The sequence below is a fragment of the Trachypithecus francoisi genome, unplaced genomic scaffold, assembly GCF_009764315.1.
Source record: "Trachypithecus francoisi isolate TF-2019V2 unplaced genomic scaffold, Tfra_2.0 Lachesis_group3, whole genome shotgun sequence".
Lineage (NCBI taxonomy): Eukaryota > Metazoa > Chordata > Mammalia > Primates > Cercopithecidae > Trachypithecus > Trachypithecus francoisi.
The window spans coordinates 33,255,783-33,271,522 of record NW_022681468.1 but is presented as its reverse complement, the minus strand read 5'-3'; the positions used below and the strand labels follow the sequence as shown (position 1 = coordinate 33,271,522).

The 15,740-nt window shown below is 45.3% G+C and overlaps 2 protein-coding genes across 15 annotated transcripts in view; one reads left to right on the top strand and one right to left on the bottom strand.

Annotated features, from left to right (window-relative positions):
• ENTPD5 (ectonucleoside triphosphate diphosphohydrolase 5 (inactive)) overlaps window positions 1-8,736 on the bottom strand; it is a 66,404-nt gene extending 57,668 nt beyond the window's left edge. For 2 of the 3 annotated variants that reach the window (XM_033187474.1, XM_033187473.1), the window contains exons 1-2: window positions 8,657-8,736; window positions 4,668-4,750 (exon numbers count right to left, since the gene is read on the bottom strand). In XM_033187474.1, coding sequence (XP_033043365.1) covers window positions 4,668-4,723 — 56 coding nt within the window. In that variant the 5' untranslated portion in view covers window positions 4,724-4,750; window positions 8,657-8,736. Of the gene's footprint in view, window positions 1-4,643; window positions 4,751-8,656 lie in introns of all 3 variants that reach the window. The other variant, XM_033187475.1, reaches the window with a different exon arrangement.
• Window positions 8,737-8,755: 19 nt separating this feature from the next.
• The window catches only part of BBOF1 (basal body orientation factor 1), a 50,354-nt gene continuing 43,369 nt past the window's right edge, over window positions 8,756-15,740 (top strand). For 5 of the 12 annotated variants that reach the window (XM_033187462.1, XM_033187460.1, XM_033187464.1 and 2 more), the window contains exons 1-2: window positions 8,763-8,941; window positions 12,210-12,438. In XM_033187462.1, the coding sequence (XP_033043353.1) occupies window positions 8,886-8,941; window positions 12,210-12,438 (285 nt within the window). In that variant the 5' untranslated portion in view covers window positions 8,763-8,885. Of the gene's footprint in view, window positions 8,942-9,712; window positions 9,830-12,209; window positions 12,443-12,657; window positions 12,724-15,740 lie in introns of those variants that run through there. The other 7 variants (XM_033187467.1, XM_033187466.1, XM_033187465.1 and 4 more) reach the window with 7 other exon arrangements.

The following is a 15,740-nucleotide window of genomic DNA, read 5'->3' as shown; positions in this document are numbered from 1 at the left end:
CCACAATATAATCAATGAGTGGCTACTATTACATGCACGAGTATGTGGTTAAAAGGGACCAAGCAGATGGGGGCTTGGTGGCTCACACCTATACTCCCAGCACTTTGGGAGACTAAGGTGAAAGAATCATTTGAAGAATTTGAGTTTATATATTATTTTCTATTCCCTCAGGAACAAAAAAGTTAAACTTACCTACACAACATAAATCTGAAGATGACACATTGAAGACAGGATTTGAATTATGGATATGACTCATGCAACCAATGTTATAAATTCTAACTATAGGGTCTCCAAAGTAAATATTTCTTTTTTCTTTGAGATGGTGTCTTGCTCTGTTGTCCAGGCTGGAGTGCAATGGCATGATCTTGGCTCACTGCAACCTCCGCCACCTGGGTTCAAGCAATTCTCCCGCCTCAGCCTCCCGAGTAGCTGGGATTACAGATGCCCACCACCATCCCCGGCTAATTTTTTATTTTTAGTAGAGAGGGGATTTCATTATGTTGGCCAGGCTGGTCTTGAACTCCTGACCTCAAGTGATCCACCAGCCTTGGCCTCCCAAAGTGCTGCGATTATAGGCATGAGCCACTGGTGCTAGCTGGGACTCATTCATCTTTGAACACTGATTACGTAACAGAGTACAATCTGGCATATATGTTTGTTTAATGTTTGTTAAATAAATTAACAAATAAATAAATCTCGTCATTCTGCTTCTCAAAATTTTCATTAATGTCCCACTGTCCACAACAGAAGTTACAAACTCAAATACCTACAGGCACCAGGCAGGAAATGTAAATAAGTAAAGGTGTGTGTAAGACAAAAGGAACTGGTAGGGATTGTGGCAAACTGGACAGCATGTGTCCCATCTGAAGGGGTAGCTTCTTGCTATTCCCACCAATTGCTACCATAGTGGAATGTAGGCCCCATACTGCCAGGTCTTCTGATTTTTCAAGGTAAGCTGAAAGCACAGATTTCTTTGTAAAATCTGCTGATTTTTAAATGATGACAACTAATTCCATTTAAAATCCCCCAAAAACACACCTTTCAGGCCAAAGAAAACACATTCTTTGAGCCAAATCCAGCCAAGTCACAAGCTGGTGGCTCTAGTCTGCAGGATAAAAGACAAACGCCCTGCCTGACATTCTAAGTCGTTCACAACGAGTTCCCAGCCTATCTTTTTAGAGTTTTTGGCCTACTCATTCCATACAATAACCCTCTGCTCTAGTCTAGTGGTTCTGAAACTTTAGCATGCATCAGAACCGCCTGGAGGGCATAGATTGCTGGACCTCATTGCCAGTATTTCTGATTCAGTAGGTCTCAGGTGGGGACTGTGAAACTGCAGTTCTAATAAGTTACCAGGTGATGCTGATGCTACCAGTCTGTGGACCACACTTTAGGAAACAATGTTCAAGTTTAAGCATACTCTGAATTGTGCTCACATTGTTCTAACTTCCCAGATGAACTTCCCTCTGCTTTCAGTCCATCTCCTTCTGTAAACTTTCCCTGACTACGACAGTCTTAAATGCCTCCAAATTCAATAGCACCTAGGGTTTGGGCCAAGCTTAGTCAACCCACAGCCCATGGGCCGCATGCAGCCCAGGACGGCTTTGAATGCAGCCCAATACAAATTCGTAAACTTTCTTAAAATATTATGAGATCTTTTTTGTGATTTTTTTTTAACTTCATCAGCTATCATTAGTGTTAGTATATTTTACTTGTGACTCAAGAGAATTTTTCTTCTTCCAATGTAGCCCAAGGAAGCCAAAAGATTGGACACCCCTGGTCTACACCGTCTCTCCTTTATCAATCCCTGCTTGGTACTGTTTACTGTTAAGTGTTTGTGGATGGGTGACAATGAGGTTGTATATTCTCAGAGATCAACATCCAGGTCAGAGCTTTACACATCTGACTGTAAACAACTTGAGGGCAAGGGCCTTCTCTCGTTCCTTACTGTACCCATCAAGTTATCAGACAGGTTGTTATACAGTTGGTATTCACTAAATGTTTCTTTTCTTTTTTTTGAGACGGAGTCTCCCTCTGTCGCCGAGGCTGGAGTGCAGTGGCGTGATCTCAGCTCACTGCAAGCTCCACCCTCGGGGTTCACGCCATTCTCCTGCCTCAGTCCCCTGAGGAGCTGGGACTACAGGTGCCTGCCACCACGCCTGGCTAATTTTAGTAGAGACGGGGTTTCACCATGTTGGCCAGGATGGTCTCGATCTCCTGACCTCATGATCCGCCCGCCTTGGCCTCCCAAAGTGCTGGGATTACAGGCGTGAGCCACCGCGCCCGGCCTCATTAAATGTTTCTTAAATGAATGAACATTTGACAGATCCATGACATGAAAATGCAGACAAGTGGGCCTAAAATTTGGGTAATTTTTCTTTGCTTTTTTAAAAAATTAGAGAGGATCTTGTTATGTTGTTCAGGCAGGTCTCAAAATCCTGGGCTCAAGCAATCCTCCTACCTCGGCCTCCCAAAGTGCTAGGATTACAGATGTGAGTCACTGTGCCCAGTCCAGGTAAGTTTTCTTAGAGAACTTTTAGTCTGTGGCTCTGTTGGGATGGACAACTAATAAAAATGGGATATTTTGCAAATAAAGTAACAGTAATTAATAATTATTTGTAGGCATCGTGGTGCACGCCTGTAGTCCCAGGTACTTGGGAAGCCGAGGTAGGAGGATCTCTTGAGCTCAGGAGCTTAAGTTCAGCCTGGGCAACATAACAAAACCCCATCTCAAAAATATATGGCCAAGCATGGTGGCCCACAACTATAATCCCAGCACTTTCGGAGGCTGAGGTAGGAGAACCATTTGAGCCCAGGAGCAACACAGTGAGACCCAGTCTTAACCAAAAAAAAAAAAAAAAGAAACAGCTGGGCATGGTGGCACAAACCTGTGGTCCCAGCTACTCAGGAGACTGACGTGGGAGAACTGCTTGAGCCCAGAAGATTGAGGCTGCAGTGAGTCATGATTGCACCACTGCACTCCAGCCTGGGTGACATAGTGAGACCCTGTCATTCATTCAGAAACAAATAAATTAAATAAATAAATAAATATCTGTGGTAATGTATCTTGTATATAAGTAAAACAGTGAATGCTTTAAATTTTAAAAATTTATCTAAAAGTGATAAGATGAAACCCTTGACCACCAGGATTTCTTAAAATGCCCCTGGAGAGATGTGAACTAGTTTTAGTATCACAAGAAAATGTCAATTTAGTAGAATTCTATATTTGCAGCACATGCAATAAAAAAGCAGGATGAAAGTAACTCCTGGCCAGGTGTGGGTGGCTCAAGCCTGTAATCCCAGCACTCTGGGAAGCCAAGGCAGGCAGATCACCTGAGGTGAGGAGTTCAAGACCAGCCTGGCCAACATGATGAAACCCCATCTCTACTAAAATACAAAAATTAGCCAGGCATGGTGATAGGCGCCTGTAATCCCAGCTACTCTGGAGGCTGAGGCAGGAGAATCACTTGAACCTACGAGGTGGAAGTTGAAGTGAGACACGATTGTGCCACTGCACTACAGCCTGGGCGAAAGAGCAAGACTACCTCTCTCAAAAAAAAAAAGTAACTCCCAAGAGAAACACTGATTAGGCCGGGCGCGGTGGCTCAAGCCTGTAATCCCAGCACTTTGGGAGGCCGAGACAGGTGGATCACGAGGTCAGGAGATCGAGACCATCCTGGCTAACCCGGTGAAACCCCGTCTCTACTAAAAAATACAAAAAACTAGCCGGGCGAGGTGGCTGGCGCCTGTAGTCCCAGCTACTCGGGAGGCTGAGGCAGGAGAATGGCGTAAACCCGGGAGGCGGAGCTTGCAGTGAGCTGAGACCTGGCCACTGCACTCCAGCCTGGGCAATAGAGCAAGACTCCGTCTCAAAAAAAAAAAAAAAAAAAAAAAGAGAAACACTGATTATTCCCTTCAAATACAGTTTGGATAATAATATATTTATTTAGGATTCTAAAGGCTATGTAAAAACAAAATCTAAAGCTGTTCACTTAGCCTGTTCTACCTATAAAGTACCATCTGCTATAAGGTGATTTCAAGAATGATTTATGAACAGAAACATGGCTTCTAAGGTAAACCCAAATAAAGTTACAGATGAGTTTATAAAGTAAACCCAGTTCTGGAGCTACTAGAAGAAACAAGCAGAAGTACTACCCCTGTCTCCCCGCACCCCTGCCCTTTTTTTTTTTTGAGAAAGAGTCACACTATTGCTCAGGCTGGAATACAGTGGCACAATCACGGCTCACTGAAGCCTTGACCTCCCTGGGCTCAGGTGGTCCTCTGAACTCAGACTCCTGAGTAAGCTGTAACTACAGGTACATGTCACCACACCTGGTTAATTTTTGTACTTTTTGTAAAGACAGGGTTTTACCATGTTGTTCAGACTGGTCTTGAATTGGGCTTAAGCAATCCACCTGCCTTGGTCTCCCAAAAGTGATAGGATTACAGACATGAACCACCATGCCCTGCCAGAAGTTCTATCTATTTTGATACATAATAGTTCTAAATTTTATATATGGTTTATTGAACAAAATTAACATCACCTGGCAAAATAGTAGAGAATTAAATTCAGGAAAAAAAGAAAACCACCATTCAGGAGCATTTGAAATACATTTACAACTTTAAGCTGGTGGAGATATTACCTTACATCTGGATACAAGTCCTACCTAACAGCACCATAATGATCTTGTCTGTATGAGGATTCAGCCAAGACACTCCACATTTCTTTGTTGACCAGGAACAAGGAAAACTGGACAGAAAAAGAATTACAAAACCAAGTCAACAAAACGAAGTGGTTTATTCCAAGTTTAAAAGCATTAGTGTTCTAAACAATGAAACAAAGCAAATTTATTTAGTAATAATTCCTGAAACTTCACAGTAAAGGCACCTACCAGTAACTGTGGAAGGAAATGCTACCACATGAACTACTAAAGAGCAACTTCCTACTCTACTATCCACACTATCAGTTGTTGCTCACCAGCAGATGACAGTAACAACATTCAGTTTTTTGGTAGAAAATGAGGGAATTGGGCCGGGCGCGGTGGCTCAAGCCTGTAATCCCAGCACTTTGGAAGGCTGGGACGGGTGGATCACGAGCTCAGGAGATCGAGACCATCCTGGCTAATACGGTGAAACCCTGTCTCTACTTAAAAATACAAAAAACTAGCCGGGCGACGAGGCGGGCCCCTGTAGTCCCAGCTACTCGGGAGGCTGAGGCAGGAGAATGGCGTAAACCCGGGAGGCGGAGCTTGCAGTGAGCTGAGATCCGGCCACTGCACTCCAGCCTGGGTGGCAGAGCAAGACTCCGTCTCAAAACAAAAAACAAAAAACAAAAAAAAAAAAAAGAAAATGAGGGAATTCAGAAGACTGTAGACTCTAGACCCACCTCTACCGAAGTATGAAATCTTGGCATTTCTCTGAGTCATATTCATGTCACAACAGCTTTATCTACAAAATCAAACTTAGTCAATAAAAAATATATACAATAAAATAAACTAGGTCAGGTGTGGCTGCTCATGCCTGTAATCCCGGCACTTTGGGAGGCAAAGGCAGGAGGATCACTTGAGCTCAGGAGTTCAAGACCTGCCTGAGCAACATGGCAAAACCCTGTCTCTACAAAAAATACAAAATTAGCCAGGCGTGGTGGTGCATGCCAGAGGCTGAGGTGCATGCCAGAGACTTGAGTCCAGGAGGTCGAAGCTGTAAGGAGCCATGACCCTGCCACTGTACTCAAGCATGGGCAAGAATAAGACCCTATCTCAAGAAAACCACCAAAAAACCCAAAAACCAATAAAAGAAACTAAAAAGTACTATAACTAAGGTACTATGCATATATTAATAATCTTGTTATAGTCAAATTTTTGTTTATAAATTAATTAATTTATTTATTTATTTTTTTTTTGAGACGGAGTCTGGCTCTGTCGCCCGGGCTGGAGTGCAGTGGCCGGATCTCAGCTCACTGCAAGCTCCGCCTCCCGGGTTCACGCCATTCTCCTGTCTCAGCCTCCCGAGTAGCTGGGACTACAGGCGCCCGCCTAGTCGCCCGGCTAGTTTTTCGTATTTTTTAGTAGAGACGGGGTTTCACCATATTAGCCAGGATGGTCTCGATCTCCTGACCTCGTGATCCGCCCGTCTCGGCCTCCCAAAGTATAAATTAATTTATAAGCCTATGTTCAAATAAGGAGTCTTGAACTGACTTTCATATTATAAAGTTACCAATTTCTGGCCGGGCTAGGTGGCTCACACCTTTAATCTCAGCACTTTGGGAGGCCGAGGTGGGAGGATCACAAGGTCAGGAGATCGAGACCATCCTGGTTAATACGGTGAAACCTGGTCTCTACTAAAAATACAAAAAATTAGCCCGGCGTGGCGGCGAGCGCCTGTAGTCCCAGCTGCTGGGGAGGCTGAGGCAGGAGAATGGCATGAGCCCAGGAGGCGGAGCTTGCAGTGAGCTGAGATAGCACCACTGCACTCCAACCTGGGCGACAGAGCAAGACTCTGTCTCAAAAAAATTAAATAAATAAAGTTACCAATTTCTAGAATAAATTCCCGAATATACAGCCTGTGACAGAAGATGCCCTACTCTCTTTTCGGCAGCTTATCAACAGTGTGCTTTTTTAGAACCTTACACATACAAAATTAATAGTAACTTTATAGATTTTATATCAGAGATAACCCCTTCAATATATGGCGATTCCACCTATGGATTCACGGGAGTGTGAAAATGTACCAGAAATACAGTCAGAAAAAGCCATGATCAGCCAAGTGCGGTGGCTCATGCCTGTAATTCCAGCACTTTGGGAGGCCGAGGCGGGCGGATCACCTGCGGTCAGAAGTTCGAGACTGGCCTGACCAACATGGAGAAACCCCATCTCAACTAAAAATATAAAAGTAGCCGGGCGTGGTGGCACATGCCTGTAATCCCAGCTACTCGGGAGGCTGAGGCAGGAGAACTGCTTGAATCCGGGAGGTGGAGGTGGTGGTGAGCCGAGATCATGCTATTGCACTCCAGCCTGGGTGGGCAACAAGAGAGAAACTCCCTCTCAACAAAAAAAAAAGAAAAGAAAAGAAAAGAAAAAGCCATGATCATGCTGACAGATGGTATGTATAAAAAGGTTTACGCCAGCCTGACCAACATGGTGAAACCCCGTCTCTACTAAAAATACAAAATTAGCCAGGGATGGTGGTGGGCGCCTGTAATCTCAGCTACTAGAGAGGCTGAGGCAGGAGAATCGCCTGAACCCGGGAGGCGGAGGTTGCGGTGAGCCGAGATCGCGCCATTGCACTCTAGCCTGGGCAACAAGTGCGAGACTCCGTCTCAGGGAAAAAAAAAAAAAAGTTTACAGCCGGGGGCGGTGGCTCACACCTGTAATTTCAACACTTTGGGAGGCCGAGGTGGGTGGATCACCAGAGGCCAGGAGTTCGAGACCAGCCTGGCCAGTATGGTGAAACTCCATCTCTACCAAAAATACAAAAATTAGCTGGGTGTGATGGCACGCACCTGTAGTCCTAGTTACTGGGGAGGCTGAGGCAGGAGAATTCTTGAACCCAGGAGGTGGAGGTCGCAGGGAGCTGAGATGCCCCACTGCACTCCAGCCTGGGCGACAGGAGACTCTGTCTCAGAAAAAAAAAAATTTACATGGCTTATCATTACCAAATCGGCATGTTCCCTCAGAGCAGAAACAGAACTTCAGAAACAGAAATCATGCAAGTGGCAAAAAAGGTGGGGGGGAGTAATTAGAGGTCAAAGACCTCGGGAAGGGGTGTATGAATTAAGTCCTCCATAGAGAAATAGTGAGGAAGGATCTACAACGACATTTAAAATAAACTTTTTAAATTGAAATGGAGTATAACACAGAGCAGAGCTTCAACCACAAGTCTCCTACTGGCTTGACACTCAGAATACCGTATCTTCCTTAATGACTGAGTCTCATTGAAAAATGAGAATATTTGTGAATATACTCCTTTTCAGAGGTGTATTCGGGATTTCAGGAGTCGGGGAAGCAAGTTGAAGAGCTTTCAACTTTATGTAACTTTCAGGAAAGAAGGCTGCGGACGGGTGAGGTATTAGCAAATCGAAATCCGGGGGCCGGTCGTGGGCGGGAAGTATCGGCCACACAGGACCCAATGAGGCCCAGGACCCTGCTCCCGACCTCGGTGGCAGCACTCCCCTCCCTGCCGGCTCTCTGGCGTGCTACTGCTCTTGGGAGGCAGGCAGCCTCGCCCCCAACCACCGCCCTCGGGAAAGTCCTCAACAGCCTATCAAAAAACGTTTGGCCTGGGACGTCCGCTGGCTGCGCTATCCCTTACAGAATCAGCAAGGATGAAAAGCCAGGAAAGGGATGGAACTCAAAGAAGTCGGGCAGTGCCGGGAGCGGCGGAGATGGAGCGGGGGCGAGGGCTAGACAGCCGCAGCCACGTTGGCTGCGGCGTGGAGGCACGGAAAAGGGCTGCGGCTCAGACCACCGCGGCGGGGCGGGCGGACCAGCGGGGATCTAAGCCTCCTGAAGCAAGGGTGCCCCGACCGCAGCGACTCCTGACACACCCGGGCCGCAGGACGGAGCGCTACCGCCCGGGGCTGCCAGCTCGCGCCTCCCGCCCGCGGAGCCCGGGCCCCACATAGAAGATCAGGAGCAGCCAACTCTCGCACACTCACCGCGCGCGCGCCACCCTGGCGCGGCAGCCCGCCACCCTCGGCGCGACCTCCGCCCCGCCCCGCGCGCGGCAGCGTCTGGGCCACGTCACGGGCGCTTGCGCTGTCCGCGCGCCGCCAGCGGCGGGGGCGGGGCGTTGCCCGTTCGGCGTCCAGGTTCCCTTGGAGACGGAGCCGGCCAGCGTGGCGGCGGCTGGGCAACGACGACAGCTGAGCCGCTGGGGAAGCCAAGATGCCGTCGAAAGGAAAGGACAAAAAGAAAGGCAAGAGCAAAGGCAAAGACACCAAGTAAGGAGAAGCCACGCGAGAGTCCCCCTCTCCCTGGGCCTGCCTGAGATTTCGGGTCTGGGGCTGGTTACCTGGCGCCCCCTGCGCCGGCCCCCTCGGACCCTCTTGGCTCTCCCGGCTTGAGAGGATTACAGTTCCCATGTCCATAGTCTGACACATCTCTACTATGTGGTTCAGATGATCTTAAACGTGTAGCGGATGTATAAAGCATTTCCTTGGGCCTTTTCAGAGATCTCTTTTGGTTCAAAGGGGACATCTGAAGTATTTTACCAAGTTGGATAATTGTTGAGGTTTTCCCAAACTGATCCGAGCCACTGAGGTGGGTAATGTTCTAGCACTAACCCCTTACAGGCCTGGAGTTGCTGCTAGATTGCCACTAGCCCTGTTAGGGGACCCCGGTGGTTTCAATATCATATATGGGAACACAGAGTTGGCACCAAACTTGAGATGTTTGTAAAGTAACTTAAGAGAGTAATTCATGCTCAATACAGAAAGTTTGGGAAACATGGGAGGTACCAAAAGAGAAAACAAAAACCTGTAGTCTCATTATCCAAAAATAAACACTACTATATTTTGGAGTATTTTATTTTTTAATAAAATGATAGCCCAATGTACATACTTAATGTGACTTTTTTCTTCCCGTGTATTAATGTAAGTATTATCTTATGGGTTTTTTGTTGTTGTTGTTTTTACATAGCTGCACAGTTAGTCTAGCACTTAAAGTGCCAAGGGCTTATCACATTCCTAGAACTCACTCACATATGTTTTCAGATTTTGACCATGCTTCTACAGTACACATTTGAACAATGAGGAACACTGAGGGTAAGAGACCTTATTCCTTGGATTTTCCATGACCCATTGTTTGAGAAACCTGGCTTTTTTTCTACAGTGAGTATAAGTGGTCCTATTTAGAGTGTCTTAATTTCTTGCATCAAGTACTTTTTTTTTTTTTCCTTGAGACCAAGTTTTGCTCTTGTTGCCCAGGCTGGAGTGCAATGGCGTGATCTTGGCTCACTGCAACCTCTGCCTCCTGGGTTCAACCAATTATTCTGCCTCAGCCTCCTGAGTAGCTGGGATTACAGGTCACCATGCCCAGCTAATTTTTTTATTTTTAGTGGAGACGGGGTTTCACCATGTTGGCCAGGCTGGTCTTGAACTCCTGACTTCAGGTGATGCACCCACCTCGGCCTCTCAAAGTGCTGGGATGACAGCCATGAGCTACCATGCCCTGTCGCATCAAGTGCTTTGAGCCACTTAGACCTGATACCTGGATGGTCGTAGTGAGACTGTGTATCACCAGTGCCTAAATCATGCCAGAAAGGGACATCAAGAGTTATAACAGGCTGAGGGGTTGAGAATGGAGCTGGCCTTAATTTGAAGAGAACAAAAGGTGAAAGTGGGACTTTGGTTCTCTCCATTGCAAACCCATTACCTCTGTGGAAGAGGACTGAGAACCAGAGGTAGGAAAGTGGATGTGGAGGGTGGCAGCATAGAAAGGTCCACATATACACATGTGTGAAAATATTTAGAATTCAAATACAGGTGAAATATTCTTTTTTTTTTTTTTTTTAGTAGAGACAGGGTTTCACCATGTTAGCCAGGATGGTCTCGATCTCCTGACCTCGTGATCCGCCCGTCTCGGCCTCCCAAAGTGCCGGGATTACAGGCTTGAGCCACCGCGCCCGGCCGAAATATTCTTAAATATTATGTACGTATTTGTGTATCATGGTACCTACTATATATAAGGAGTAGTGTTTTGTTAATGCTCATACGATAAATATTTAGAAAAATCTCTTCCTTTACCACTTTAATCTTCGAATCCCTCCTTTTTCCTCTCCACCTCTATATAAATGATTATGGTTTCTCAGGCATCCTTAAAACCCGGTGGGCGGGGCATGATGGCTCATGCCCAGCACTTTGGGAGGCTGAGTAGGGGAAGATCACTTGAGCCCAGGAGTTCAAGACCAGCCTGAACAACACAGGAAGACCCTGTCTCTACAAAAATTTTTGTTAAAAATTAGTTGGGCATGCTAACTCATGCCTGTAGTCACAGTTACTCAGGAGGTTGAAGTGGAGGATTGTCTGGGCCTGGGAGGTCAAGGCTGCAGTGAGCTGTGTGTTGCTACTACACAACATCCTGGATGACAGAGCAAGAGCTTGTCTCAAAAAAAAAAAAAAGTCCGGTGAACCGTGGCACCAGCTGATAAAGTATTTAACATACTTGTCCTAGTGACTTGACTTTTTGTCCAAGACCTAGCCAAAAACAAACCAAAACAAAAACAAAAAAACTCAAAAGTGGAGGGTGAAGTGGGTGGGAGATTATAGTTACACTACCAATGGGTATACTCATGCAGAAAACGAAAAGAGATAATGGGTTTGCAGTGGAGAGAACCAAAGTCCAGCACTGAGTGAGTAGGAATAGAAAAGATAGTTTAACTACAGGAGAATCAGGCCAGGGCACTGGTTCACACCTGTAATCTCAGCACATTAAGAGGCTGAGGTGGGAGGATACTTGAGCCCAGGAGTTGGAGACCAGCCTAGGCAACATAGTGAGACCCCATCTCTATTAAAAAAAAAAAAAAAAGGGAGAATCAAATAAGTAAATGAAAAGATATAAAAACTGTCCAGGCACAGTGGCTCACACCTGTAATCTCAGCACTTTGGGAGGCTGAAGTAGGAGGATCACTTGAGCCCAGGAGTTCAAGACCAGCCTGGGCAACATGGCGAAAACCTATTTCTATGAAAAATACAAAAATGAGCTGGGCATAGTTGCGTAAGCCTGTAGTTCCAGCCACTTGGGAGGCTGAGGTGGGTGGATGGCTTGAGCCCCGGAGGCGGGGGTTGTGGGGAGCCGAGACCGTGCTTCTGCACTCCAGCATGGTGGTGGAGCCAGGCCCTGTCTCAAAAAAAAAAAAAAAGATATGAAAGCTTTATGAAATGAGTTTGGTTTATCCTGTCTTTTCCCTTTGTTTTTCCAGTCTTTTCGAGTTATGCTCCGGGGCTCGCCTCTTCCAGGAAGAGGCACTTACTTAATTCTCTTACGTGAATACGAGTGAATATGTATTTTTTTTTTCGTTTTTCAAATGTGAATATGTATTTCTTGTTAACTTATTCATTCAACAATGTTTTCTCATGTGTGCCAGGCAATGCCAAGCAAAACAAATTCAAAAAGAGAAAAATTTAATAGTAATATAGTAGAGTTATATACTGTCTGCATATTAGAGTTGTATAAATAGTCATATACTGTCAATGTCCTCTTCCCATGCAGGAAGTTAATAAAAACAGATGAATCTGTGGTGGACAGAGCCAAGGCCAATGCCTCCCTTTGGGAGGCCAGGTTGGAAGTCACAGAACTCTCTAGGATTGAGTATCGTGATACTTCACGGACACTGGCAAAAAGTAATGAGGACTTAAAGAAAAAGCAATGTAAAATGGAGAAAGACATAATGTCAGTATTAAGTTACCTAAAGAAGCAGGATCAGGAGAAAGATAATATGGTAGGTAGGTAGAAAACCTCCTCGGCCTCATTAACTACCTCTATGGTGATACTGATGTGGTTATGTATTTCAAAGATTTTTAATTCCTTGAAATCTTAACATATAGTTAAGACATTTCAATTGACCTTTACCCTCCTTGAAGCAAGACACTTTTTCAGAATGGTTTTACTGTTATTGGCTCTCTTATTTTCAATCCTTGTTCCATGTTTTCTTCTCTGAAGCAAACAGAGATTGATGATCGTAAGGGAACATTATGATCCACTTTATTTTAAGGACAAGAGCATGGTATATGATCTATATATTTTTTGATGCTAATTTTTAGTTTTAAAAATTTGTAAAGCCGTTCACTGGTAATCTGTGATAATGTTCTGAACCCAGCAAGTTGAATCTTGTATCTTATTGTACCTTATTAAAGTGTTGAGAGTAAAGCTATCATTTTATATTTGGAAGAAAAAGGGAGGCCGGGCGCAGTGGCTTACGCCTATGATCCCAGCACTTTGGGAGGCTGAGGTGGGCAAACTGCCTGAGCCCAGGAGTTCGCAACCAGCCTGGGCAGCACGGTGAAACCCCGTCGCTACTAAAATACAAAAATTAACCGGGCATGGCTGCATGTGCCTGTAGTCCCAGTCACTCGGGAGGCTGAGGCAGGAGAATTGCTTGAACCCGGGAAGCAGAGATTGCAGTGAGCTGAGATCATACCACTGTACTCCAGCCTGGGCGACACAGTGAGACTCCATCTCAAAAAAAAAAAAAAGAAAAGAAAAAAGAAAAAGAAAAAAGGAAGGGAACTAACATTTTGGAGCCACTACAATGTACTATACTGGGTGCTTTACCTCTCTGATTCTTTTACTAACCTCCTATTATTTTAATAACCCCGTGTAGCTATAATATTGTTATTTCCATGTTACAGATGAAGAAATTGACTCTCAGAAAGGACAGGTAACTTGCCCAAAGTCACACCCCTAGTGGATGTTAAAAGTAGAAATTCAGGCTGGGTATGGTAGTTCGTGCCTATAATGCCAACACTTTGGGAGGCCGAACTGGAGGATAACTTAGCCTAGGAGTTCAGGACCAGCCTGGGGAACAACGCAAGACCCAGTCTCTACACAAAATAAAAAAATAGCCAGGCATGGCAGTGTGCATCTGTAGTCCCAGCTACTCAGGAGGTTAAGGTGGGAGCATCACTTAAGCCCAGGAGGTTGAAGCTGCAGTGAGCCATGGTCATGTCACAGCAGTCCAGCCTGGGCAACAGAGCAAAACTCTGTCTCATATTATTTTATTATTATTTTTGAGACAGGGGCTCACTCTATTGCCTGGTCTGGAGTGCAGTGGTGTGATCATGGCTCACCACAGGATCGACCTCTGGGCTCAGATGATTCTCCTGCCTCCATCTCCCAAGCAGCTGAGACTGCAGGCACGCACCTCCATGCCTGGCTAATTTTTTGTATTTTTGGTAGAGACAGGGTTTTGCCATGTTGCCCAGGCTGGTCTTGAACTCCTGAGCTCAAGTGATCCACCCACATTGGCCTCCCAAAGTGCTGGGATTGCAAGCATGAGCCACCATGCCTGGCTGATTTTTTGTAGTTTTTATAGAGACAGGATTTCGCCATGTCACTCAGGCTAGCCTCGAACTCCTGGGCTTAAGCAATCCTCCCAACTCAGCCTCCCAAAGTGCTGAGATTACAGGTGTGAGCAATAGCACCTGGTCCAGCAATTTCTATCTTTATTTTATTTATTTTTTGTATTTTTAGTAAGGACGGGGTTTTGGCATGTTGTGGGCCAGGCTGATCTGTAACTCCTGGCCTCGAGTGATCCGCGCCCCTCACCCTCCCAAAGTGTTGGGATTACACGCATGAGCCACAAAACCTGGCCAATTTTTATTTTTAAAATTACTCTTTTAATAGTAGGTATTATTAAATTGCCCTCTATAAAGTATTATTCTAAAGTAAGTTGTTTAGTCAGCCATAGAAATAATTTCCAAATGCATTACTTAGATACTTTGTTTTGTGGCTTGTAATAGCTCATTTGTATTGGTCTATATCAGTATCACTTGCATTTTCTGATTCTCATCTGCCTCATTATATCAAAGGGCAGCATCTGGCAGTAACAAATGGGTAATTTTTGTAATCACGGATTGCCATTAAACCAAAACAACCAACCTTGGGAGAAAGAAACAAAGTAGACTAAATATATCCTCATTAACTAGCTTTCCCATAGTTTTGATACTCATTTTGCTATATACTAGAAAGATGTTATTATGTTAAACTTTGTTTAAACTGTTTATAGCCTTATGTTAATTATAGAACTATTAGAAATGAGATGTGTTTTTTTTTTTTTTTTTTTTTTTTGAGACGGAGTCTTGCTCTGTCGCCCAGGCTGGAGTGCAGTGGCCGGATCTCAGCTCACTGCAAGCTCCGCCTCCCAGGTTCACGCTATTCTCCTGCCTCAGCCTCCGGAGTAGCTGGGACTACAGGCGCCCGCCACCTCGCCCGGCTAGTTTTTTTTTTTTTTGTATTTTTTTAGTAGAGACGGGGTTTCACCGTGTTAGCCAGGAGGGTCTCGATCTCCTGACCTCGTGATCCGCCCGTCTCGGCCTCCCAAACTGCTGGGATTACAGGCTTGAGCCACCGCGCCCGGCCGAGATGTGTTTTGAAAACTATTTTACTGTGAACAAAATTAGGAGATTCCCCTTAAGAGAATTTAATGCTGTACTGAATTAATCACAAAATAATCTCATTAAATGTCACACCTGTTTTATGTGATTTAGGATTGTCCCAGTTTGTTTTTTAGAATATCTAGATTTTTTCTTAAGGTGGTCTAAAACATTGTACACAGTATCTCACTTGTGTCAACAACCATGTCAACAAGTCTTCAGTTTAAAAAGCTACTCATATTCCCTTCTAAAACAAACCAGCATTCCTTGGAGAAATGGTTCATTTCAGGACTGGAGCAGGGAATATAAAAGATGAGGCTGGGCTATTCATGGTGGCCCACGCCTGTAATCCCAGCACTTTGGGAGGCTGAGCGGGGTGCATCACATGAGGCCAGGAGGTCGAGACCAGCCTGGTCAACATGGTGAAACTCCATCTCTACTAGAAAAGTAGCTCTCTCTACAAAAAATTAGCTAGGCATGGTGGCGCATGCCTGTAGTCCCTTGAGAGGTTGAGGCACAAGAATCGCTTGAACCCAGGAGGCAGAGGTTGCAGTGAGCCAAGATTGTGCCACTGCAGTCAAGCCTGGGTGACAGAGTGAGATTCTGTCTCAAAAAAAAAAAAAAAAAAAAAAAAAAAAGAGGCTGGCCC